Source organism: Monodelphis domestica, chromosome 5, assembly GCF_027887165.1.
Source record: "Monodelphis domestica isolate mMonDom1 chromosome 5, mMonDom1.pri, whole genome shotgun sequence".
Taxonomy (NCBI): domain Eukaryota; kingdom Metazoa; phylum Chordata; class Mammalia; order Didelphimorphia; family Didelphidae; genus Monodelphis; species Monodelphis domestica.
Genome location: NC_077231.1, coordinates 308,175,986 through 308,201,573, shown reverse-complemented (window position 1 = coordinate 308,201,573; position 25,588 = coordinate 308,175,986). Strand labels below are relative to the sequence as shown.

At 48.7% G+C, this 25,588-nt stretch overlaps 1 protein-coding gene across 1 annotated transcript in view; it reads right to left on the bottom strand.

The window, feature by feature from the left end:
* Positions 1-25,588, bottom strand: part of CPVL (carboxypeptidase vitellogenic like) — a 134,947-nt gene that overhangs the window by 72,044 nt on the left and 37,315 nt on the right. Inside the window, exons 3-6 of the mRNA XM_007505266.2 lie at positions 19,526-19,644; positions 11,629-11,743; positions 10,812-10,870; positions 9,853-9,932 (exon numbers count right to left, since the gene is read on the bottom strand). Of these exons, the coding sequence (XP_007505328.2) occupies positions 9,853-9,932; positions 10,812-10,870; positions 11,629-11,743; positions 19,526-19,644 (373 nt within the window). The remainder of the gene's footprint in view (positions 1-9,852; positions 9,933-10,811; positions 10,871-11,628; positions 11,744-19,525; positions 19,645-25,588) is intronic.

The window sequence follows — 25,588 nt, the reverse complement described above, 5'->3', positions numbered from 1 at the left end:
AGGACAAATGTTGGTTCTGCTTGTATTAGGCCAAATATAGGGAGTCAAGAGATCTGAGTTCAAATTCTGACTCTGCTACTCCTGGGGTCATTGCTTTACTTTTTGGGGTTCAATGTTGTCATCTGTAAAATAAGGAGATTGGAAAAGATGACCCTTAAAATCACATAAGCCCACCAAAGATGTCACAACCACATAGAGAAAATACAGCAACAGAGCCCGTTCTCAACTATTCCAAGCTATGGCAAAAGCCCTTTTGAAGAAAAAAAGTCTGAAGTAACCAAAGAGATAAAACTTGGTCCCATCAGGGAATACTGGAAAGAGCTTTTACAGAAAGTTTGGAGATTCTGATCTTTGGATGCTCAGGTCTGCTGAGCTTTCTGAACATCTGAGTAAAAGCAAGGCAGAAGGGCAGGATCTGACTTCCAAAGCCTGGCTCTATCTTGTGTTATTACCTGATCAATCCTTTTTGTGGTAGGAACTAGAACCTAACCGTTGCCTCTTTGTGAGTTGGGTTAGTTTTTCCTTAAAAGATGTCATTCTTGTGTCTAACTTTCTGTGACCTGTTTTGGGGTTTTCCTAGCGAAGATACTAGAGAGGTTGCCATTTCCTTCTCCAAATCATTTCCACAGGTGAGGACACTGAGGCAAACAGGATTAAATGACTTGCTCTGGGTCATATAGCTAAGCTAGTAAGTGTCTAGGGCCAAATTTGATCTCCTAAAGATGGATCTTCCCAATTCTAAGCCCAGTGCTTTATACACTGCTCTACCCAGAGGCCAAAAGATATTGAGACTGCCTTAAAGACCTAGTTGGCTCTGGGTATAAAGGTTTAGGCCCATGATGGTGAATCTATGGCACGTGTGCTGGATAGGGTTGCTTCCTTCCCCCTCTCCACCATGCCTGAGGACATTTTTCACATCATGCCCCTCTGCCCAACAGCCCAAGGGGAACATTTCCTCCTTCCCCAGATAGGGTGAGGGGGCGGCTCACATGTGGCGTGAGGGTTTGGGCACTTGGTCTCTAAAAGGTTCTCCATCACTGGTTTAGGCTGTTGTGGAAGTTGTCATGACTAGCTCAGGGTCATCACTAATGCTAGGCTGTGGACCTTTGGGAAGGGAACTCCTCCCTGCATTATGTCACTTTGTTTTGATGAAATTGAATAGCGTTAACCATTGAGAGGTGCAGGAATAGACATAGCCTCCGAGAAAGGAAGCTGAAATCAACGAGATGGGAAACTGATTCCATAGGCACTGCCCCCCTGAGCAGTGCCAGACAAGTTAAGGAACTATGATTGGTTCTTGAGACATGACGTGGGAGAGCTAGTGGGTGGAAAAAACTGCTTATAAAGGCAAGACCAAGGCTCCGTTCAGAGACTCTTGAGCTTGTCTGACTGGAGATTTGACCTGAAGGAACACATGTTGGTGGTGAGCTGGATTCCATCAGAACGGCACATAGGGTGGTAGGCTAGGCAACTCCACCTCTTTCCTACTTTTCCCTCTCTTTATTATCTCTACTTTGATATAATAAAGCTACTAACGCTTCTAACAGCCTCATAATTTAATTTTAACTATTACAGACCGAAGAGGCCAATTCAAACAAAGGAAGTGTTTGGCCAAATTAGCTCTTGTACCATCAGTGCCTATCCTTGTAGAAGAGCCTTCCCTCGCTACTGCTTATTTTATCAGTAAACCTTGATAGGAAATTCAGCAGCCCTTTTATTAACTGTCGAATGACCTTGGACTCTTGTTTAGTTCTACAGTCCGCCCTAAATCATCAGGGGAAGGCTGGAGTCAGGTCTAAGAGTCCCAGAACCCCTTTGGGCTCTGGGGTTCTCAGAAGGGAATATTCTCTTTTAGCAGACGAGAACTATTCTTTTTCAACCGATCAATAACCATTCATGAAGTGTTTTCTGTGTGCCAAGCACCATGCTAGGCACTAGACACAGAGGACACAAATTTCCCACCCTTGAGCCTCTCTTCCCATCCCCACAATTCCCACTCTGAGGAACCTTTATAAAGCCAGGTGAGCTCCCGCCATCCTTCCTGCCATCAGGCAGAGTACAACAAAGGCAGTTTATTTTCATTTTGCATATAAGGAAATTGAGGTACAGTCAAGAGGTTGACAGGGGTCACATGACAGGTGTGATTCCACCAAGCAACTGCCTTGAACTTGGGGCCTCCCAGGGTCAGAGGTAAGGTTTGGACCCAGAGCTTCTTGGCTCCGAGGTGGACCCTCCAAGCACTCTGCCCATCATGACCCCTAATAGAACAAGAGCTCCTGGATGGCCAGGACCGGCTATGGGTTCTCCTAGAATCCCATCTAGCCCAGCACCTCACACATAATAGGGGCCTAGTCAACGCTTCGGGCTTTCCCTGTGATTGGGTGGACCCGTGCACTGTTCTAAACAAATGATTTGGGCTCATCTTTTTGCCGCTTCTTCCCTCCTCTCCTACCCAGGAAGTTGAACCTGGTAACCAAGAACTAAAAGGGGGGGACAACAGAGACTCATCAAAACTAGCCAGCACCCCAAGTGAGTCAGACAGGGCAGGTAGGGTTCCTCAGCTGCAGTCCCCCACATGTGGCCGCTCCCGCCTCTCCTCGGGGACCAGCTTGGCCATCAGACACTCCTGTGCTATGGGAGGCCACAGATGGGGACCTTTTCAGGTAGAGAAAGACGACTACTCTCCAACTCTGAGGACTCCTCCTCCAGGCAGCCTCCTGCCTCCAACACCCGTCTGGATAGATGGAGAATAGAGGAGGAAATGAGCCCGTACACAATTACATGCACACACGCATACATACACCATACAGACACACGGTCATACATATGGCACACAGTCATATAGACACTTGCACACAGGTTCACACACATCACATGTATTCTCGCACATTCACATGCACACTCACTTATATTTACACACGTTCCCCCATACACTCACACATGACACACATTCTCACACTTAGTCACACACACCATGTATTCCCAGACATGTACACCTATCCCACATCATGCACACAGACATTCTCACCCACATATCCATATCCACATGCATGACACACCTTCTCCCACTCATCCCCATCCTCATAGCCCTCCACTACTCACACACATCCACATTCTCACACATGTCCAATCACACACGTGTCTCATAACACACATACACCTCACATGTGTTCAATCACATACCTGCACATCCACACATGTCCAAACACACAATGCACTCACCCATGTCTAGTTACACATAAACATTCACAATGCACAATCCTATGCATGTCTAATAACACACACACACTCCACACATGTCCAATCACACAATGCACATTCAAACACACCCAATCATACACATGCACATTCACACATATATCCAATCACACACATGCACATTCACGTGTATGTCCAACCATGCAACACACTCACACACAGCTAATCCCACACACTCACACATGTCCAATCACACATGTCCAACCACACACACACCTGTACTTCACATGTTCAACCACACATGCATGTTCCCATGTATGTCTAACCACTCAATGCACACTCATGAGTGGCTGACCACACATGGCAGGTTGCATGTATGTCTAGTAACACATGTACTTTACACATGTGCACATCCACACATATCCAATCACGCTCACACACACAATCTGAAAGCTATAAAGCAGGCAGCTGAAATTCCTTTTCTGCCCTCCCTCTGATTGGCTGTTTCCCTGTTCTGGGAGCCTGAAGGGAAAGGAACCGAAATCTCCCTAAACAAAGGGGGCTTTGAACTGGCTCTCCTTCCCTGCCACGCGAGAAGGGCCGGACCACATGTCTGTCGGCAGTCAATAGCCGGCGTTTGGAAGAAGGGAAGGGGGCGGCCGGGTGGGGGCAGCGGGACAATGACGGGTTTCTTTCGGGCTCTGTCTTGCAGGGGAGACGCTTCTTGCTTGAACATAGCTCGCCCTGTGTTGGCTGGCCAAAGAAGGCGGGCCTGAGCTGGGCCGAGGGAGCCGGGGGAGCGTGAGGGGCCGGGAGGGGGCGCAGCGCACCATTGCGGCGGAGGCCTGGGCACCTGTGAGGGCTGCCGGGCTGGGCAGCCTGCTGAGAGGCGCTCGCACAGCTGCTCCTCTCCAAGACATCCTTCCCAGAAATGGAGGGACGCCCATTCGGAGCCCAGCCTCGAGAGTCCAGCGGCCACAGCCCTCCCTGAGCAAGTAGAGGCTGGATGGCGGGCTCGGGGCTGGGAGACAGGAGGGGGGCCGCGGGATATTCTGCCTTCTAGCCGCGGGGACCCGGGCCCTCCCCTGGGCAGACGGAAGAGAAGAAAGCAGATGCTTGTGATGGAGGCCGAAAGGAGTCCATGGGGGGTGGGGGGAGAGGAAAGGCACCAGGCTAAGAGGGAGAAGACCTGAGTTCAAGTGAAGCCCGGCCATGCGCTAACTGTGGGTAGGAACAAGTTGGTCCCCCTCCTTCTCCTCTTCTGTAAATGGGGGGTCCAGAGGGTCCTGCCGCTGAGCAGCTTTGGGAGCTCTCTAGAAGCCAGACTTACACAAAGCAAAGCAATTCTTTGTGCAGTAAAACTGACTATCCCAACCAGCCCCTCAGCAGCTGGAGAAGAGGCTGGCCTCTCTGCAACTAATTTACAGCTTATGAGCAAACAACAGAGAGCACGAGAGAGCCGAAATGGCCAACCTCGATGACATTCAATTAAAAAGGGATTTTACACACAATACCAATGCCACAAAATGAGAAGGAAAGCAATGCATTGTGGGAAGGAGGGGAAGGTGTTTTATAGCAAGCACCTCTGACAAAAGCCTCATTTCTCAAATACAGAGAGAGAACTCAGTCAAATTTGTAAAAATCCAAAGCATTCCGATTGAGAAATGGTCAAGAGGTGAACAGGCAATTCCCAGAGGAAGGAGTGAAAACCACAGGCAGGCCCCCAAATGCTCCCAATCACGAGTGAGTAGAGAAATGCAAATTCAATCAACTCTGAGATGCCAAAAAGGGAAATGGAAAATGGAGGGGATGCAGGAAAACTGAGACACTGCTACATTGTTGGTGGAGCTGCGAACGGATACAACCATTCTGGAGAGCAATATGGAACCAGACTCAAACCAAACTCTGCCTACTTTCTGACCCACCAATACCACCCCTGGATTTGTACCCCCAAAGAGACCAGAGACAGGGAAAAGGACCTACTTGTACAAAAACATTTTAACAGCTCTTTTCATAGTGGCAAAAAAATTGGAATCTGTCCATCAATTAGGGAATGGCTAAATGAGTTCTGGTATAAGGCTGAAAAAGAAATCTATTGCACCATGAGGACCAATGAACAGTATGAGTTCAAAAAAACCTAGAAAGACTTATAGGGGGAAAATTTTTTTTAATTAAAAAAAAAAAGACATAGGAAGTGATACAAAGTGAAGTGAGCAGAACCAGGAGAACCAGGAGCAGAACCAGGAGTAAGAGAAATATAGAATTATCCACTGTGAAGGACTTAACCATTATCAGCAAAGCAAGTCTCCAAGGTAACTCCAAAGGGCTCACGATGAAAATGCTATCCAAAAGCCCCCCAAAAAAGATAATGATCAAATAAGATTATATTTGTAAATTGCTTTGCAAAACTCATATACATTATACTATATCATTAATGTAATTAATAATGTGTCATAGTAATATGTTATATATGATTGTAGAATGCTTTAGCACCTAAATAAATTTATTAGTTAGAAAGACTTGAGTTCAAATCCTACCCCTGATATTTGCTAGCTCTCTGACCATGGGTGAGTAAGTTAGCATCACTGAACCTCATTTTCCCCATCTATAACATGGGGATATGTGTACTAGCTTAGCCCCTTCATTTTTTTTTTCTTTTTAAACCCTTACCTTCCATCTTGGGTTCAATACTGTGTAAGAGAGGTAAGGGCTACACAATGGGGGTCAAGTGACTTGCCCAGGGTCACACAGCTGGGAAGTGTCTGAGGCCAGATTTTAACCTAGGACATCCCGTCTCTAGACTTGACTCTCCATCCACTGAGCCACCCAGCTGCCCCCTAGCCCCTTCATTTTTAAAAAATATTTACCTTCTCTCTGAGAATGAATGCTAAGTATCACGGGCCCAGAGAACCAATATACATTATTAATTCTAAGACGAAAGGGAAGGGTTAAAAATTAATACTAAGTATCAGTTCCAAAGCAGGAGAGCAGTAAGGGCCAGGCCATAGGAGTTAAGTGACTTTCCAAGGTCACATAGCTAGGAAGTGTCTTGGGTCACATCTGAACCCAGGGCCTGCAGGCCTGGCTCTCTACTCAATGAGCCACCTAGCTGCCCTTCTTAGCCCTTTCATTTTACAGAAGCGGAAATGGAAACTGTAAAATTGAGATTTGAACTCTGGACTTCAATCCCCACAAGCCCTTGCTCCACTTCCCCAAAATGCTTTGTAATCTCACGGAATTCTGAGGTGGGCGAGATCGAGAAGGTACTTAAGCTGATTGCAAAGGCTTTTGAGCTCTCTCTCTTTTTGGACTTCCATTTTGGAGCAGATGTGGCTCTTTCCATAATGTAGGTGAGGTCTTGTCTAGGCCTTTGGCCTAGGCACGTTTTCCTTATCCTGTATTTTCTTTAATCCTTAATCCTTAATAAACCTCTAAAAATATAATACTCCTTGTAGAGAGAAACTAATTTCAGATGCCTCAGTCTCCCCTAAATTTTAATCTTTACGAAACCCAGGAAGGTTATCTCACAGGATTGGTGGAAGAGATAACTTCTGTTGATCCCATGGTTCGATGAGGACATGACTGGGGACGTAGACTCTAAACAATCACCCTAGTGCAGATTTTAATAATATGGAAATAGGTCTTGATCAATGACACATGTAAAATCCAGTGGAGTTGCACGTCGGCTATGGGGGAGGGAAAGAACATGAATCATGTAACCATGGAAAAATATTCTAAACTAATTAATTAAATAAAATTTTTCAATAAAAAAAGACATAACTTCTGTAATGGGCTTCACAGCCAGAATTCTTAGAGACACCATTTTTCTCAACTCACTTTTCCTACAGAATAATTCTTTGCTTCTAATTAATGAACGTTAAACATGGGACCCTCAAGGGCATGAAGACGAAGAGAAAATAATTCTACTCTCAAGGAGTTGATGTCCTATTGGGAAGATAGAGGTGACAACCCGAAATCTGAAGTTCTGGGCTGGAAGTCATCTGATGACCAGCTAAGGATGAAAGTCACTTCTGAAGGTGATGGTCTATGTGGGAAGATTAAATTGAACTCTCCTCTGATTAAGAAAATGAGATTAATTAACTTTCCCATGATTGTGAAAATGAAATTAACTCCCCTGGCCATTTTTAGATTTAATCACCCAAAGTGTAAATACCCTACTTAAAACTTGAGTGGGGAGATTTGCCCATTTTTAGATTTAATCACCAAAGATGTAAACACCCCATTCACGCTTGAGTGGGGGAGGTCTGTGACCCATGTGTGCAATAGTGGGTGACCAATCATAATTAAACTGACTGTCCCTGGGCAGTCCTAAAGCAAAGCTTCAACTGTGGTTGGTAGATGTAAAATTAGGGGAAGGTACAGGAAGTGACACAAAAGAAAGTGTCTTTAAAAGGGAGTGACAACTTCCTGCCTGCAGTTCTACTTGGAGTTGAACTTCCTGTGAGAGATAGTTCTTCATTCTTGGAGTTGAGACTGGAGAAGAATCTGCTGACTGGATCTGAGACTCTGTTCCTGGTGAGGCTATTCTTAAATTTCTTCCTTTTGGACTGACACATGGTGAGTGAAAAGGCTGACTCCTTTCCTGGATATTTTCTGAAGAAACTAGCCTCAGGAGAGACCTACCTCTTGAGAGTTTTCTCCAGGTCCTCACATTTGCCAAGGCCGACTGAAACTAACTCTTCCTGCCAGGGTTGATCCAGGGGTCAGAGTAAATTACTTAGTGCTTAGGCTAGATATCTTACCCCATCCTTTCTCTGATTTTCTTATTTCACTCTTTCTACATTTTGTAAATAAATTGTAAATAAATCTCTTTGGAATAAATTAAATTCTTGGCAACCCTATTTAAATATAATCCAGTCCAACCTTTTTACATAACTAACCTTTTTTTCACTCTTATATATAAGAAAGAAAGCGAGAGGGGGAAAGCCTAGAATGTAGCAGTTCAGGGGCAAACGTTGGGGATGAACACAAAGCTGAAGGCCAGTGGATGCTGTGAATCATGGAGTCATTTTAAGGGGTCATCCAAGCCCCTCGCTTTATGGAGGAGACAACTGAGGCCCAAGAGGGGAAGGACCTTGGTCACAGTCACAGAGGGAGGTAAGGAGCACAGCCAGTGGCTGAACCACGATGATACCTCTGGGCTCCTGGGCGGGCGAGCCCTGTCTCCATCCCTCTGGCTTCCTCCTGAGCATCTGGCTGAAAGCCTTGAAAGGGATCACATTTTAACACATTTTGCCGTGTGTGCTCCCTATGGTTTCCTAGAAGACGTTCTCACAGGCTCCAAGCTAGGGTTTAAGATTTCATTTCCTCTTATTACTCCATCACCCAGAGTGTTCATCAATCATAAGATCTTTTTTTTTTTTGCCAGAACAAATTGTAATATGATGAAAAGAAAAATATAGGGAAAGAGGGAACTGTGGACAGACTTTTTGAATTCTTTGTGTCAGTATCCTTTCAGATGGAGATCGGCCTTCCTCTCTGTCTTCTCTCTCGAGAATATCTCCGGATGCTGCTAACAGCACAGGCTTCAGGAGTCTTCAATTTGGGGAAATCATCATGGCTACCGTAAAAGGTGTGACAACCTAGGAGGCTGCCTGGGTTGAAGTTCAATTCCCTGGCGACCTCTCCCGCTCCCTCCTCCATATGTCACAGTCCCATCCCTCTGGGTCTTAATCCCCTTTTCCTGCCCTTGCAGTGGGCCCTGGGGAAGCCCTGACCCCCTTGAAATGCTTTGGCCTCCTTCCAGACTCAAGTTTCACTTTGGCAGAAGGGGATCCCCCCTCCATTGCCCCCATCTCCACCCCAATCCATCTGCGGCTTCTTTGGGCCCCCCTTGAACATGTTGCCTACGTGCATATGTGCTTGTCATCTGCCCTTTTAGAGGGAAGCCCCTTGAGGGCAAAGGCTGTTGCCACTAGACTTTGTAGCCTAAATGCTTAGCACAATGTCTGGCACACAGTAAGTGCTTACTATATGTTCCTTGAATAATTGATCTGTTGTTAAACTGCCTTCATGAGACCTCTGTCTTCCTCTTAGAAATTATGTGTATACACCCATCTAGAACGAAATGTGTTTATATGAGTTATAGATATGTAAATGGGTATGTGGCCAGAGATTACATATATTTTAATTTCTATATGTATGTGTCTGTGCACACATATGTGTATCTTTTCACATACATACACATGCATGTATGTACACACGTGTCTATATCACTATAGCTTGCATTTGATTTTCTCTGGACAGCTCTCCCTGCTGTCCCCCTGGTAGAATGGAAGCCCTTGAGGGCAGGGGCTGTTTCGCCCAGCAGAGTGCCTGGCACATAGTAGGTGCTTCATAAATGCTTATCCCAGTTGTATGGAGCGAACATCAGCGTCCTATTCTCCATGTCTCGAGGTTACGCTGAGCGCATTCGCCCTCCCTTCCCACAGACCGCTAATGGGTGCTCTTGCGCAGGCAGAGGGGGATTCACTCGTGCCTTTGGCTCTCTGACTCGAGAGCAGCGTCCCGGCCACCGCACGGAAGCAACAAGGCCGCCGTGTGTCTTGTCTTCTCGTGCCAGCTCTGCCCCCAGATCCCTCCTCCAACCCAGTGAAAAGGTCTCGAGGGGGCGCCGAGGGGAGGCTGCCTCACCTGTAAAGGTCTCTTGCCACGTCGTCTTCGCTGGCTGCAAATCCCCGGGCATCCTCCGTGAAGCTGAAGCCGGTGCCCGTCTGAAGGGAAAACAAGCAGGCGCGGAGGGTGAGCAAGCAGCGCCTCGAGGCGAGGAAGAGCCAGCCCAGAGCGGGCAGAGAAAAGCTTTCTGAGATGGGAGGAATCCCCAACAGATCAATGATCCCCTCCCAAGACACGGCAGCCCTGGGGAGCTGCCCAGGGGCACCAAGGGGCACCAAGGGGGACGCCATGGCCCTTCGCTAACCACGAGGCCACACCATCTCTTAGCAGGACTTCATTTGATGAAGCCGTGCCTGAAGCTTCAGAAGACGAACTGCCTCGTCCTGGGCCCCAGCGGCCCTCCTGTGGCAGGCCTGGGCTCAGACCCCAACTTTGTGCTCCCAACCACCACACTAGTGGGGCGCTCTTCGTGGTCCCTTGGCTCACAAGTCTTTGTTTCTAGTGCTTCACCCCTTTTGAGGTCTGAAAGCGCCTTGAGATGGCTTCACGTTGCCTTTGGGGGCCCAGGGCTGGTCACAGGGTCTTGGCACACAGTAGGCGCTTGCTGAGCCTTCTTTAATGGATAAAGAGGACTAGCAGAAAGGAGCCTTCCTGGAAGCGACACAGCCTAGGAAACAAGGGTTCCCATTCTGCCTCTGACAGTGGAGCTGCATGGCCCTGGGGAAGTCCTCGAAGTGGCCCAGATCTAAGAAAGCTGCCAAGGAGGTCCTGGTCTGCATCAACGACAGCCCGCTCCGTACAGGGAGTGCTCTGTGGGCAGACACCCAAGAACACAGGAAGGGGAGCAGCCTGTAGGAGAACCTCCCGGACTGGGGGGCTCGGGGCCCAGGATTGCCGAAGAAAAGCACAAACAAAAAGGTGCGAGGAAGGAACAAGCCGAAGGAGCTGAGTCGGGTGTGCACAGGCCGACTACTCACCGGGTTGTCGATGTACAGCATGGAGAACTTCGCAGTCCAAGGAAAGTCTCGCGCTCGCACTGTAAGAAAGAGAAGCGCGGGCTCCCGCTGTCACATCAGTAAGCAGACACGCCAAGCCGAAAGGGGGCTGCGCTGACAACACCAGAAAGACAGACTCACTAGCGGCCCTGCATCCTTTGCACAAGGTGCTCCTGCTGCGGTTTAGTCATTTCAGTCATCTTTGACTCTTCATGACACCGTTTGGGATTTTCTTAGCAAAGACACTGGAGTGGGGGCAACTAGGTGGCTCCATGGAGAGAGAGCCGGGCCTGGACATGGGAGGTCCTGGGTTCAAATCTGGCCTCAGACACTTCCTATCTGTGAGACCCTGGGCAAGTCACTTAATCCCCATGGCCTGGTCTTGACCTCTCCTTTGCTTTGAGACCAGTATTTAGTATCCATTCTAAGATGGAAGATAAGGGTTCAAATAAAAACAAAAGACAGAGAGTGGGTGCCCACTTCCTTTGACAACTGAGAAAACTGTGGCAGACCCAGTGATCTGCTCAAGGCCAGATTTGAACTTGTGGGGCAGATTCTTATTTTCCGTGGCCAGACTGACAGTTTCCCCCTTCCTCCATCAGTGCCCTCTTGGACTTTGTCTGGATGCAGACCAAAAGCAAAGCTTAAGAGGCACAGAGGGAGACTTCCCACCCTGAGCAAGTCCGTGGAAGGCTGAGCCCTTTCTAGGCTTTGTCCCACTAGGCCTCCCAGGACACACAGAAGACAGCAGGAACAAGCTAGGAACAAGGAAAAAGGAACAGCTAGGACCAAGGCTCACCGGTGAGGTTCTTGTTGACAACGTAAGGCCCGTGCTCCACAAAGAGGCCGAACATGGAGGATCCGCCCGGGCCCCCTTGGAGCCAGAGCACGACCGGGGCATCGCTGGGGTTTTCCTGAAACATCGAAGAGAGCACAGAGAGATGATCGCATGCACCAGCCTGGCAGGAGGCTCAAGAGCTGGAAGGGCCCGCAAGGGTCTAATCGCATCTCCCAGCCAAGCCGAACGGACCACTATAAGTGAGAGGCCATGAAACCCCTTAACCAGCCCCCCAAACCGGGTCTTTGAAACTTTGGGGGGGAGTTGTCCCTGGGATTGTGGGTAATCTGCTTCTCTAATAGCTCCTCAGGAGCCGGAAGTGGTTGTCCCTGGGATTGTGGGTAATCTGCTTCTCTAATAGCTCCTCAGGAGCCGGAAGTGGTTGTCCCTGGGATTGTGGGTAATCTGCTTCTCTAATAGCTCCTCAGGAGCCGGAAGTGGTTGTCCCTGGGATTGTGGGTAATCTGCTTCTCTAATAGCGCCTCAGGAGCCGGAAGTGGTTGTCCCTGGGATTGTGGGTAATCTGCTTCTCTAATAGCGCCTCAGGAGCCGGAAGTGGTTGTCCCTGGGATTGTGGGTAATCTGCTTCTCTAATAGCTCCTCAGGAGCCGGGAGTGGGAACACAGAAGCCGAGTCGCCCGATAGTGGTTCTCCTGGAAAACTGAAAGCTGACTCAGGATCAGGTAGAAGGAAGTCTGGGATTGCCACGTGGCTAAATGGCCTCCATCCAGAGAAGCCAGCGAGGCCCATCCTCAATCGGAGGGGGCGGGGAGGGGCTGCTACCTGGTATTCCACAAGGAGATGCCCTTCTCTTTAATAAGCTACGAGAAGAGTTCTCCGAAGCCCAAGGAGTGTAACCGAGCTTGATGGCAACTAATTAGTGTGGCTGAGGAGGCTTGAGAGTCAGCTGAGCAGAACTCTGACAGACACCCAAAGCCAGCTGATGAGCTCACCCTTACTACCGGGGTTCAAATTTCCCCTTTGCCATGTAATACCAGTGTAACCTCGGGCGAGTCCCTGGTCTTCCCTGAGCCTCAGTTTCTTCTTTATAAAATGAGACCAGAAGGTCCCTTCCTGCCCTCGATCAAAAGATTCTATGATGAAACCATTCCACCTCCCTGGTCCTCAGTTTCCCCCTCTGTAAAATGAGGAATCTGGACTCAATAGCCCCTAAAATCTCTTCCAGCTCTAAAGCGATGACTTGTCCAGGATCACACAGCTAACACTAGGTGAGGGTACATTTGAGCCCGGCTCTCCCAGCTCCAAATCCAAACAGTGATGACTTGTCCAGGGTCACACAGCTAACACTAGCTGAGGACACCTTTGAGCCCGGCTCTCCCAGCTCCAAACCCAATGATCCACCCAGGAGGTCAGGCTGCCTTGATTAGCCCTGCGCCTCGTCTCCATTCCCCAGCCGGCGGACCCTCTCCTCTTGGCTGTTCCATCTCACGAGCTGGCACATGGAGCCTGGCCACCTTTCAGCGGGCTGCCTGACCCCAGAGGGCACACTACAAAGCCAGAGAACTCCGCCGAGGGGCCCCACATCTTTATTGTGTAACTTCTAAAGAGGGGAGCCGCATTCTTGAGATGTTTAAATAGGAAGGGCTTGGCCTGTGGCCTCCAGCCCGCTGACGCGCATCCTGGAAGGCAGGGCTTTGCAGGAAGGTGAGGCGGGGGGCCCTCATCAGCCCGGGAGCCTCTAGGCACAAGGCTGCCCCAAGAGCCCCTTAGCAGAAGGAGAGGCAGAGAGTGACGGGGACAAACACATTTTTACATGCTCTGTTCAAATAAGGCGAGAGTTATTGGCATCGTGAGAGGAGCCTGGAGAGCTCTCGGCCTGTGGCTGCCTCCTTCTGATGGCCTGTTTACAGGGTCCCCAGAAGCAAGCACACACTCCTTCTTGGGGCAGCGCATTTCCCACATTCCAATCGGGGCCTTTTCCCGGCTTGCCTTTTTCTTTTCTTTTGAAAAGAGGGAAGAGTCAAAGTTAAAGCCGCTTTTCAAACAAGGCGACTGCATAAAGACGGCAAACTCAAATGGTGATGAAAATCCCAAATCAGAAGTCGGAAAGGACTCAGAGAGGCCCCCAAACGGGCAATCTCAGACAAGGGAACTGAGGCTCAATAAATGAGGGACTCAGGATTTGAACCCATATCCTCCAACTCCAAAACAGACCTCTCCCATGGTACCGCATTGCCCCAACTCAATTACTAAAGGGATTGTAAAATTAGGGAAACCACCTGAAAGATATTTATCGAATGACTATTATTCTTCGTAGCTGTATGACTCTGGACAAGTCACTTTACCTCCTGTCTTAAGAGTTGTGACTAAGACAGAAAGGAAGGTCTTTGGGAAATTGCTAACTGTGAAGCTGGAAGGAAGGAATAAAGCATGTTCATCAGCACAATAATGGAGAAAGAAAGCAGAACTTGGAGTCAGTGCTGGATTCAAATCCTCCACCTGTTGCTTACACAGATGTCCTTGAGCAAATCATCTTAAATTCTCTGGGCTGTCATCTACTCAGCTGTAAAAAGAGCAGTGGAACAAGAAGACCTCTTAAAGGTCCTTTCCAACATGAACCTCTGATTCTGGGAGCCTCAGCTTCTCGGTCTGTAAAATGAAGACTGACCGAGATAACCTCTCAAAGTCCCTTCGAGCTTTAAATCTAAGATCTAAATTAAAAAAAAAAAGATTGAACCTGTGGCATAACGGAGAGCTCGGTGGATTGAGCACTGAGCCCAGTCAGGAAGACCTGAGTTCAAATACAGCCTCAGATACTCACTAGCCGTATGACCCTAGAAGAGTCACTTGATCCTGTTTGCCTCCGTTTCCTCGTCTGTCAAATGAGCTGGAGAAAGATATAGCAAAAAATTCCATTTGCTTTACCAAGAATCCCCAAATGGGCTGTGAAGCCTCCGGCAGAACTGAAAATGATCCAGGCTCTGGCCCTGGCCTTGAATTCTGGCTCTTGAGCAAATCCTTGAACTCACCCCAGCCTCAGTCTCCCCATCTAAAAAGTGGGAGTTGGGAGGAGCTTGAATGGGATGAGCCCCAGGTCTCTTCCACTTCTCCATCTGTGACTATGAATACTGCGCAGGACTGCAAGGCAGAGGAGGGTGGAAGTGACTCGCCCAGGGTCACCCAGCTGGGAAGGATCTGGGGCCAGACCCGAACCCCTCCAGCTGCGTCTTAGAGACCTTCTAGCGGGGGTAGAAATGACCAGGCTGGAGAAGAGAAACTGGAGTGTGAGACATCCCGGCAGAGAGCGGATTCCGGCAAGCCCAGGGAAGGCCAACAGGGCTGAGGCGGGGCTGAGCCGATGCTGCCCAGCCGGGATGGGCCAGCGTCTCCGTTCTTCTGCTGACCTCTGGTGGCCGCCTGGCGCAGCGGCGCCTCCGGCATCCCGACACCCCCAGGAGGGTCTGAGCCAGGCTCCGCCTCTCCAGATCAGCGCTGGGGGTCTTCAGGGTCTTCTTACAGGGCTCCCCGCCGGCCGCACTCTGCCAGACCCGCTCGCCTAGTTTCCCTCCAAAGCGCAGGCTGCGCACCGGCCCTCTGGGCGTCTCAGGCAGAGCAGCAGAGAGCAGAGGAGCGTTCTAGTTACTCCATAAAGAGACGGTCCAGACCAGGCATCAGTGCCGCTCATCCCCGGCCACCGCTCCCCTCTGTGCATGGTCTCCCTATTAGAATATGAGGGCCAGGGGGCAGCTGGGTGGCTCAGGGGAGGGAGAGCCAGGCCTGGAGACAGGAGGCCCCGGGTTCAAATCTGGCCTCAGCCACTCCCCAGCTGGGTGACCCTGGGCCAGTCCCTTGACCCCATGGCCTAGCCCTGACCATTCTTCTGCCTTGGAGCCGATATGCAGTATGGGTTCCAAGACGGAAGGTGAGGGTTAAAAAAGGACTATGAGATCCTGGCGAGCAGCGGCTGGGTGGCTTTCCTTATTCTGCCCCCAGAACGTCCGACTGAATGCTCTCCATCCATCCATGCCTTCTGTGCTCCCACTCAGTCTTCTTTGGAAAATTCTCTTAGAACAATTCTATGCGCTTTCCTCCTCTTTCTCCCCCCATTAACCCTCGCCTTCGGCCTCAGAATCAGTACTAAATATTGGTTCCACGAGAATTGGCAGAAGAGTAGCAAAGGCAGCTGGGAAGTGTCTGAGGCCACATTTGAACCCAGGACCTCCCGTCTCTAGGCCTGGCTCTCCCTCCACTGAGCCACCCCGCTGAAGCTTCTCATCGACTGTTTCACGGTGCCTTCCAGGGCTGACCGTGCTTCCAAGACCCAACCCACTGTCGCCGCACGGTAACAAGTGAGCCTGACGCTGCCTTAACGCTCTTGGCGTCCAGCCTCTGAACTCTACCATCGATACTATCGGTAGATCTACAGGGATCGCAATGGGGAGACTGAGGCTCAGAGACATCGCATTTGCCCAGGGTCACGATGTGAAACCAGATCTTGGGACCCCCCTGTCTGCTACCGACAATGACTTCCGCTACACACCCGCCTCCAGAATGACCCAACTACACTTTCACCCAGTCCAAGACTCCATGTTTTTCCCTGCCTGGATTATAAGTCCACAACCACTCTGTGCCCTGGAGGTCTCTGTTGTCCTGTCACTTGTCACTCATTGTCCAACGCTTCATGACCCCATGTGGGACTTTCTTGACGAAGATACTGGAGTAGTCTGACATTTCCTTCTCCGGCTCATTTTACAGATGAAGAAACTGAGGCAGTCAGGGTCAAGAGACTCATCCAGGGTCACATGGCTATTAAGTAGCGCTCTGATGTACTGCTTCACCAAGCTGACCTCGAGAGGGCTGCCCTTAAGTCTGTTCTCTTTACTGTGAGGAGCCCGCGGTCCTGGCCTCCTGGGCAGCCTCCTGTAAGAGCTCTCCAGGAACGTCTCCCAGGACCGCCATCCAGCGGCATCCCGTCCTTCCCTCTGGGCTTTGTCTGCCTCGAGGGGTCTCCTCTCCTTTCAGAACTGGGCTCCGGGGTCGGAGGGAGACGCTCTTTCGGCAGCAGAGCCCGGAGCCCTCCCTCTTGGCCCTGGGGGAGCCAGGCTGGGGGTCACTGAGCGAAGCTGTTGCTTAGGGCTTGGCCTTGGGCAGTTTGCTGGGCTACCAGTAGAGGGGGCCGCACTGAAACTGTTCAGCCCCCGTCCCCACCAAGGGAGCCAAGCAAAGCGGTGAGTGGGACGTCTACTGGCATGCTGGGGTTTGCAGAGTGCATGGAGGAATCCATCAGACATCATCAAGTGCCTGCCACGCTCCAGACCCTCCGTTCCTTTTCTACCTTCTCTGCGTTTCGCCCCAACCTTGGGAAGGCGGGCTGTCAGCTACGGCCTTGCCCACCGCCCCATCCCGAATTCACATCTTCCTGACTACAGCCAAGTAGAGTGGCTCCCTCCTAGCAGCCTCCGCCAATTCCGGCCCTCATTCACCAGACTCTTCGAAATGGAGCTCTGCCCTTTCCAGGCGGGGGCTTCCTGGAGCGGCATTGCCATGCTGGGTTGGGGACACGCCTTCCTGCTTTCTCTGGGGTGCAGAAGCCACCAGCCAGACGCCATCAGAGGATCATTGATGTCAAAGCCGGAGGGGTCTTGGAGGGCCATCGAGTTCATTTTACAGAGAAGGAACTTGAGACGGAGACGGATGAAAGCACCTTCCCAAGGCAGGTGGGGGCGAGCAGAGGCCTCTGGCTCCCAAACAAAGGGCCACCCGGCTTCTAGGCTGCTGGCTTTGGCTTAAGGGAAGGCCGGATGATGGTGATAGGAGCCCGGAGGTGGTCAGGAGCCGCGGTGGTGATGGGGGACAGATAGATCTGGAAATGGCGGTGAGATCCATGAAACTTCAAAACGTGCGTTGCGCATCCTGCTGGCTGCCCCTCTTTATAAGAAGCAAAGAACTATTTGTTTGGTTGGGGTGCACAAATGGAGATTTTGAACCTTTGACTTCATTCCCCAGAAGTCCTGAGTATTTCCCAGAATTCCCTATAAGCTCTCCTATGTCCCCAGGGTGGCAGGGTCACGTGATTGGTACTTAACTGGCAGTAACTCCTCCCACGTGCTCTTTCTTTGGATGATGCCGCAAGTATGGTGGTAAGCTAAAGGCAGGCATTTCAAATGGCTAACCAGCCATGGGCACGTGGTCTTTACTCTGTATCCTCTTTATTCCTGGATTTCTAATGATCATTGAATAAACCTCCTAAACTATAACATTTTTATTCTTAGAGATTATCATTTCATTTTTACAGGGGCGTTTCCAGGGGAACGGCATACTCTGTTTTACCTTAAGATTCTTTGTTCGGGAGAACATCGCTCCCTTTTGCTTGCCTTATTCTTTCTGATTGTCTCTTGGTGCTAAAAATCTCCTGGGGGAAACATGCCGATGTCTGCTCCTGAGATCGAGGGTCCCTGGCTGGCTGACTCCTTGTGCCCACGGGCGGGGACGAGAGCCCAGCGGACTGTCTCGAGTCACCCTCTGCTGGCTTCTGCCCCTCCGCTCAGGTCACCTCAAGCCTGTGAACAGTCTCCACAGGAAAAGAAGCAAGTTCTGTCCATCCCTGTGCTTGGACGTCTTCAGAAATGTGTTTTCAGTGCAGATTTCAGGGAATGCCTGTTGTTCAGTCACTTAAGTGACAGGCAAGCCTTCAGGACGCCGCGGCCCACAGCACACCCACAATCCAGGGGTTCTTCTTGGCAAAGATCCTGGAGCACTTTGCCATTTCCTTCTCTGGCAGATGAAGGTAAACTGAGGTTCAGGGGCCTGCCCGGGCTCACACAGCTAGTGTCTCAGGTCCTATTTGAACTCAGGTCTTCTTGACTTCAGGACCACCTCTCTATCCACTGAGCAACCAGCTACCTCTCTTGAGTCCGTACTACGTGCCATTGTAGACACATAACAGTTAAATAGACCAAGGAGAATTTCTCCAGCACTTGAAGGTTTAATGACCTTTCTCATTCTCTGAGGAAGCTAGAGGGGCACAGTGGCTAGTGCTAGCTCTAGAGTCAGGAGACTCATTTTCCAAGTTCAAGTCTGGCCTCAGACACTTACTAGCTAAGTGGCCCTGGGCAAGTCACTTAACCCAGTTGGCCTCAGTTTCCTCATCTGTAAGTGAGCTGGAGAAGGAAATGGCTAACCAATCCAGTATCTTTGTCAAGAAAAGTCCAAATGGGGTTACAAAGAGTGAGAAACAACTGAAAAACAAATAAACAACACAACAAAAGAGCACTTTATAGCTAATATTTATATAGCGTTTGCTTTGTTCCAGGCACTGTACTGACACTTTCCAATTGTTATTTACATTAATGCTCACAACACACCTGGGAGTTAGGAACAATTTACTATTATCTCCATGTTACAGACAAAGAAACTAAGGCTGAGAGGTTATTTGTTCTTGTTTTTGTTATTTGTTCAGGGCCACACAGCTAGTAAATGACTGAGGGAGAATTTGAACTCAGGTTTTTCTGACTGGATCCTACACTTTATCCACTACACTACCTGGTAGGATTATAGAGCAACCCTGAACCCATATAGGCTTAACTACAGGAGGGGGTAGGGAGGAGGGGAGGGAACGAACATGAATCACGTGACCATGGAAAAATATTCTAAATTAAATAAATAAAAATTTTTAAAAGTTAAAGAAAAGATTACATATAGCCTTAAGTCTGGAAAAGAACTGAGAACTCGTTGAGGTTAACTTTGTTCCATAAATGGGGAAACTGAGGCCTGGATAAATAATAGGATTTCCCCAGGATTTCACCGCTCCTAAGTGGCAGAGCCAGAGTCTGAATCTAGTTCCTAAATCCAATTCTCATTCAGCCACCATAGTACCCTAGCGTGGTCCTCTACTTACCTGAGCAGGAAAGAACCAGAAGAATAGGTTGCTGTTATAAGTTTCATTCACAGTGAGGTAGCCAGAGTAACTCTTCACGTTGATTCCTGAGAATGGGCTGACCAAACTCAACTGCTTGCCTTGAAAGAAAATGAGAACCCCACATTAGGAGAGGAACACGGTTGGCACCAAGCTCTCTTAGGGACTGTGACCTCCGCTGGACCAGAATCACAGCCACCAAATTCCAGGTGTGCCAGGGACCCCAGTGGCCATCTGAAAATGGATCTCCTCAACAACATGGCAGACTCACCAAGGACCCCAGGGGCCATCTGAAAATGGATCTCCTCAACAACATGGCAGACTCACCAGGGACCCCAGTGGCCATCTGAAAATGGATCTCCTCAACAACATGGCAGACTCACCAGGGACCCCAGGGGCCATCTGAAAATGGATCTCCTCAACAACATGGCAGACTCACCAGGGACCCCAGGGGCCATCTGAAAATGGATCTCCTCAACAACATGGCAGACTCATCAGGGACCCCAGTGGCCATCTGAAAATGGATCTCCTCAACAACATGGCAGACTCACCAGGGACCCCAGGGGCCATCTGAAAATGGATCTCCTCAACAACATGGCAGACTCACCAGGGACCCCAGGGGCCATCTGAAAATGGATCTCCTCAACAACATGGCAGACTCACCAGGGACCCCAGGGGCCATCTGAAAATGGATCTCCTCAACAACATGGCAGACTCACCAGGGACCCCAGGGGCCATCTGAAAATGGATCTCCTCAACAACATGGCAGACTCACCAGGGACCCCAGGGGCCATCTGAAAATGGATCTCCTCAACAACATGGCAGACTCACCAGGGACCCCAGGGGCCATCTGAAAATGGATCTCCTCAACAACATGGCAGACTCACCAGGGACCCCAGGGGCCATCTGAAAATGGATCTCCTCAACAACATGGCAGACTCACCAGGGACCCCAGTGGCCATCTGAAAATGGATCTCCTCAACAACATGGCAGACTCACAGTCAGCCATCCAAGCTCTGCCAAAGAACTGCCAAAGGGAGGGGAAACCGAAGCAACCCAGCCTACTTCTGGAACGTTGTCAAAGTAGAGAAGATGTTTTTCCCTTCCATTAACCCTAAATCCAAGTATATGGAGTGAGTAGAAAGGACACGAATAGAAATGCAGGGACAAGTGTGGTCCCACAGACAGAACTGACATGGAATTCTCAAGAGCTCACTTGTTCTGTGCCCTTTGATTGATCATCAAACCTCCCTGAGCCTCAGGTTCCTTCTCTGTAAAAGGAAGGGGATGGCCATTGAGACCTCAGAGGTCCCTTTCAGCTCTAACTCTATGAGCTTGGGAAATGTATGGCACTAAAAGGATCCCTTTATCGGCCATGTCATGATCCTCCTTTCTCTAGCCAAGACTCCCGATTCTTAGGAATGTCACTTTACAGTTTGGTGGGACCTGAGAGACCTTCTGGTCCAATCTCCTCCTTTTACAAATGAGTGGCCCGAGGCCCAGGGAAGTTATTTTATTTGCCCAAGGTCACACAATTAGTGAAGGGCGGAGCTGAGACAAGAACTCAGAACCCTTCACTGCTCCATTCATGTTTCATCCCTTGAACCCCAATTCTAGGGAAGAAGGCTTAAGATGGGAGACTGGCTTAGAGGCTGAGGGTGAGAATTCCCTGCTTGGCAGAGAGACTAAATGTAAGGTGACAGGGAAGATCCCCACCCTAACAACAACAATAATAATTCAATAAGAATAACAATTACAACAATAATAATAGCTAGTAATTATATGTAACACCTTAATGTTTGCATGTTATCTCATCTGATCCTCATACCAGCCTTGTAAAGCAGGTGCTATTATTATCACCCCCACTTGACGGGTGAAGAAACTGAGGCTGAATGATTGGCCGGAGATCATACAGCTAGTAAACATCAGAGTCGACAATGAACTCAAGTCTTCATCATTCCAGCCCTCTCCATATTTCAACACTCAGCTGTCCATCACCCTGACGGAGTGTCCACTTATCCACATGGGCATCCCCTCCCAGGATAGCTGGGCCGCCTATCTCGGTGACTCTTGCCCTCCCAGAAATTCACCCCAGCTCGAGGGGTCACAATGAAGGTGCTGAAGGCTCTGGAGGACAGCCTTTGCCCTAGTTCTCAGGGCTCATCCCTCCCTGGCAATATGGGGCAGCCTGCCTGGCCTCTCCTGGCCTCTTGGGGCAATTTAACTTCTATTCTTCAGAGATGCCAATGCCCCTGAAGGAAGCGAGCCTCCCTACGACCTCGGTATGAACAGTTTAATTAGATAATCTGATGCACTCAGGGACTTGGCCATTGGGATGGGTGGGATGGAAAAGACAGACCATCAGAGGTCAGCATGAGGGTATGGTCTTGGCCAGTAAGCAATGGACAGGAAATAGGAAATGGAAAAGATTTCTGTCAGCTAGCAAGGCCTAGGCAAGACAGCCCTGGGTGTGAATCTTGCTTCTGACACTGGCGCCCCCAAATCCCCATCCCCTCTCAGTCTCCTCTGGGTAAAATGCAAATAATACCACGTCTAGGACCCACCTCCCAAGGCTGCAGGCAAAGCCAAATAAGGTGATAAATGCCAAGAGCTCTTCCTCAGCCCTCCGAAGGCAGGAAGGTTTGCCCAGAGAGCTGGAAGCATGCTGGGGCCCAATTCCTGACTTAAGGTACCAGCAGACAGGCAGCGATCTGAACATCCTTCCCGGCCAAGTGTCCCTAGTTCCACATAATCCTGGGTACTGTGGACAGAGGAATCCCTGTCCCTCACGCCCCACTGCCCAACCCTGGGAGGGAGAAGGCCAGGGGGTCAACTTGTACAGTTTTTTAATATCAAGAAAATATAGACATACTCCCTCTTTTTATTATCAGGGGAGACCTGGAGTCTCTGCAATAATCTGGGTCTTGCAACAAGCCGGTTATCATCTTGCAGACGTTCTCGCTGCTTGTGAGCTTTCCGGAGGGCTATTATTTCTCACTGCTGCTTTCACTGACCCTGACTGACCCTTTTCTCCAGAGAGGACATCTTTCAGGGCTGAGCAGATCTTACACACACACACACACACACACACACGTTCACATTATTTCCTTTTTTAACTTGTCCCAAACACATATTTAGTCTGAGAGGAAAGGAGGAGGAGGGAGAAGAAAAACTAAAGAACAAAGGGAAGGAAAGGTTGGGAGAAGGTTATGGAAGAGGGAGAGACAACAATAATCATCAGCATTTACAGAACACTAAAGTATGCAAAGCATTTTACAGTCACTGCCTCATTTGAGCCACACAACAACCCTATTGAGGTAGTCTCTGGAGGTATTATTATCCTTATTTCCAGAAGGGGAAACTGAGGCTCACATAAATGAAGTAACTAGTTCAGGGTCTCCTGGCTGGATAGTAGAGAAACATGGAAAAAGGAAACATGGAATGAGAAATCTAGATTTAAATAATAATTAGCAAGGCAATGACCATCATTCTGAGTCTTATTTGTAAACATTAAGATTTATATGACAGCTAGAGTTTATAGGCAAATGAGTGGCATAGTTGGGCAGGTAAGTGACACAGTGGATTGAACAGGACAGGAAGGTCTGAGTTCAAATCTGACCTCAGACTCTCACTAGCTATATGACAAGTCATTTAACTTGTTGGTCTTGGTTTCTTCTTCTGTCAAATGAACTGGCAAAGGAAATGGCCAACCATTCCAGTATCTACGCCAAGAAAATCCCAAATGGGGTCATGAAGAGTTGGACACAACCAAAATAACTGATCAACAACAAAAAATAGGGCTTGGATCAGGAAGTCAGGAACCCAACTCTGGCCTCAGACCCATACTAGCTGAGTGCCAATTAACAGGCAAGTCACTTAACTCCTCTGTGCTTCGGCTCATTTCCCAATGATGGCACGCACCCACCCCACACAGTTGCTGTGAGGACCAAACCGAGTTAACATATATAAAGTGCTTTGCAAGCCTTCAAACGCTGTCCAAATTATCCAGTGGCTGTTACAGTGACAATTGGTCAGCCAGTGAAGTGACAGGCTCCCTCTCTGTCCCTATTTGTACCTCAATAAAAAGAGCTGCCACAAGCACTTTTTGTAGGAACAGAAGACTAGAAACAAAGTGGATGCCTGTCAGTTGGGGACTGGCTAAGCCAGTGTGGTCCATACCTATTCGGAACATCCTGGCACCATAAGAAATAACAAAAACAATAAATCAGAAGGCTGGGAACTGATCTGAACAGAGGGAAGCAGAACCAGGAAAGCAATAAGCCCAGTGACCACTGCTGCATCAGTGGAAGAAATGGCTACACTAGAATCCTCAAAACTGATGGCTATCCAAGTATGGCAAGCCAACTTGGGCCAAAGAAATAAGAAAAGGCACTTAAGCCTCCTCCTTTCACCTCGATTCTTTGAAAAACTGGGGAATTACAGTTACAGAATACTGCATACAAAGTCAGACTTTTCCAATATATTGGTTAGGTTTGCTGAAATATTTTATCTTTTTCTTCATTATAAGGCCTAACCTTCTAGAAAGAGAAGAGAAGAATATATTGGGAAATGACAAACTTGTCAGTTAAAATTTAGATGACTCAATGGAAGCCAGGCCTGGAAATAGGAGGTCCTGGGTTCAAATTTGACCTCAGACACTTAACTCTGTTGCCCAGCCCTTTCCCTCTCCTGCATTTGAACCAATACATAGCATTGTTTGTAAATTGAGAGGTAAAGGTTAAAAAAAAGGGGGGGGGCTGCTATGAATATTCTTGTAAGGTCCTGGCCCTCTGTCATTGTCCTCAGAATCTTTTTTTATTTTTTTGAGGAGGTTGGGTGGAGAAGAAGAAAATGTAAAAAACAACAGAAAAAAGAAAAAGAAAACTTCAAGGTTTTAGTAGCTCCTGAAGCAGGCAATGAGAATCATGCCAGTGATTTCAAAGTCAGGTCTTCAGATTCCAAGTAGCTTTTCCAAACAAAGTCAAGGCCAATTGAGTCAGGTTCAATTTCAAGTCTGTTGTCCAGGTAGTTTGTCCTTTCTAGGAAATCGAACTTGGGATTCCTGTTTCCTGTCCTTTGGATTCCCACAGCTTGCCACGTAATTCTCATGGCACTAGTCACTTCCTATCCTGTCTATGTGCCCTCTATGCAAGGGTCTTATCTTGCTTAGGCAATTAAAAGCTTCCCAGAGGGAGAGAAGGGGACAGGGAGGTAGGGCCATGCCTTATTACTCTTTGTATACCAACAGCCCTTTATAGAGAGCCAGGTTCAAAACAGGTGCTGAAGACAGATTTGTTGAATGAAAGAATCAAAGGCAAAAATGACAACCAAATTCTAGCTGTGTTACCCCTTCCAACAGTTTCCTGATCTGTAAAATGAGGGGTGTTCTACTCAATCACCCAATCCCTTCTGAGACTATACCACCATCTCCTTCCCCTAAGATCATTTTTGTATGATGCTTTAAGGTGTCCTACAAATACTTCCCTCTCAACAACCCTGCGGGGAAAATACGCTTTAAAAAAAACCAACAAAATAGGCAGAATCAGGAAAATAGCAATGCAAATATGATTTGGCTTATTTTATAACTGAGAAAGCTTGATCTCCTTAGAGGTTAGTGATCTAAGCCCATTCCTTTGTCTACTCTGCCATGTTAACAAATTCACAAGGTATATTTCTAGGAAAGCAACCGGGTGTCCTTATTGACATCTTAAGAGGTCTGTTTTTCAGATGTTTAAAAATAGTTACTTCAATATTTGGTCCTCATTAGAGTACTCCATCATGCTTGATAGGTGAAATTCCTCCTCCAATAGAGTAGCAGAAGAACAAACAAGAGATGCCAGGAGAGAAAGAGAAGCAGATGGAGAATCAGAGAATCTGAACTTAAATCTTGGTTCTGCCACATATAACCTATGTGACCTGGAAGGAAAATCACTTAATTTCTCAGGGCAGTCATTTTCTCACATGGAAAATAAGGACACAGTGTCTAGCACATAGTTGATGCTTAATAAACAATGTTTTGATGTGTTTAAAATTGATATTGGGGGC